The sequence below is a fragment of the Hipposideros armiger genome, unplaced genomic scaffold, assembly GCF_001890085.2.
Source record: "Hipposideros armiger isolate ML-2016 unplaced genomic scaffold, ASM189008v1 scaffold_787, whole genome shotgun sequence".
Taxonomy (NCBI): domain Eukaryota; kingdom Metazoa; phylum Chordata; class Mammalia; order Chiroptera; family Hipposideridae; genus Hipposideros; species Hipposideros armiger.
The window spans coordinates 1-897 of NW_017732137.1; the positions used below are offsets into that span (position 1 = coordinate 1).

At 33.8% G+C, this 897-nt stretch overlaps 1 protein-coding gene across 1 annotated transcript in view; it reads left to right on the forward strand.

The window, feature by feature from the left end:
- Nucleotides 1–81: 81 nt before the first annotated feature.
- DMXL1 (Dmx like 1) overlaps nucleotides 82–897 on the forward strand; it is a gene marked incomplete at its 5' end in the record, with an annotated part of 122,867 nt that continues 122,051 nt past the window's right edge. The window contains 2 exon segments of the mRNA XM_019628410.1: nucleotides 82–260; nucleotides 347–375. Of these exon segments, the coding sequence (XP_019483955.1) occupies nucleotides 82–260; nucleotides 347–375 (208 nt within the window).

An 897-nucleotide genomic window follows, 5' to 3' on the forward strand; every position in this document is an offset into this window, starting at 1 on the left:
ATTTTTGCTATTTGACTTAATTTTTAATTTAATTCTGATGTGGATGGTTTTCTGTTTGTTTTTGTTTTTGTTTTTCCTTAGGATGACTGTCTTTTAAAGGTATGGTATAATGTAGAAAACTGGCGGACAGCTGTTACCTCTCCAGATAAAAGTTCAGAAAAACAATCCCAAGGAGAAATTGACTTTTCTTTTGTATATCTGGCCCATCCTCGAGCTGTAAATGGATTTTCCTGGCGTAAAACAAGCAAATATATGCCTAGGTCAGTGAATTAGTAATTTTTCCCATGTATTAATAGAACATCATCTTTGTGATTTTGACTGCTTTTCTTACTTTGAGAATCCATAGCTATAGGACTTTTGCCTATGAAGATTCAAGTAATATTAGTTCCTGGTTTACAAACTTCTGGCCACAGGTCAACTATGATTTACACTTAAGAGGAGAGCTATGTGAAAGAATAATTTACTTCTATATTAGATGCCTTTAAGCGACAGAGCTGTGCATCTTTTTCTTCTCTGTGTTACATATCCAATTCTTTTATCTCTTAATCATTCTCCATATTGCCGTTTGCATTTGCATGAACCTTTTCTCATTTCACTCCCTCATCTTGTACCTTGTATGTGTATCCCCTCTGGTTAAAAAACAAAAACAAACAAATAAACAAACTTCAGCTTTATTGAGAGCACATACAATGAGATCTCAAACATTTCTTTAATTGTACCCAACATCTTTGAGGTAAAGAAAGTGGGTTAATACATTATGATGCCCTAAACTAGATATTGAATATTTTATTCTTACACTTCCCTCCTTTTGGCATATGTTAGGCAAGAAGAGAATAAGTGCACTAAATAGTTACTGTAGCTTGTTAGTGTGCATGTGCCTTTACAGGAAGTAAAAGT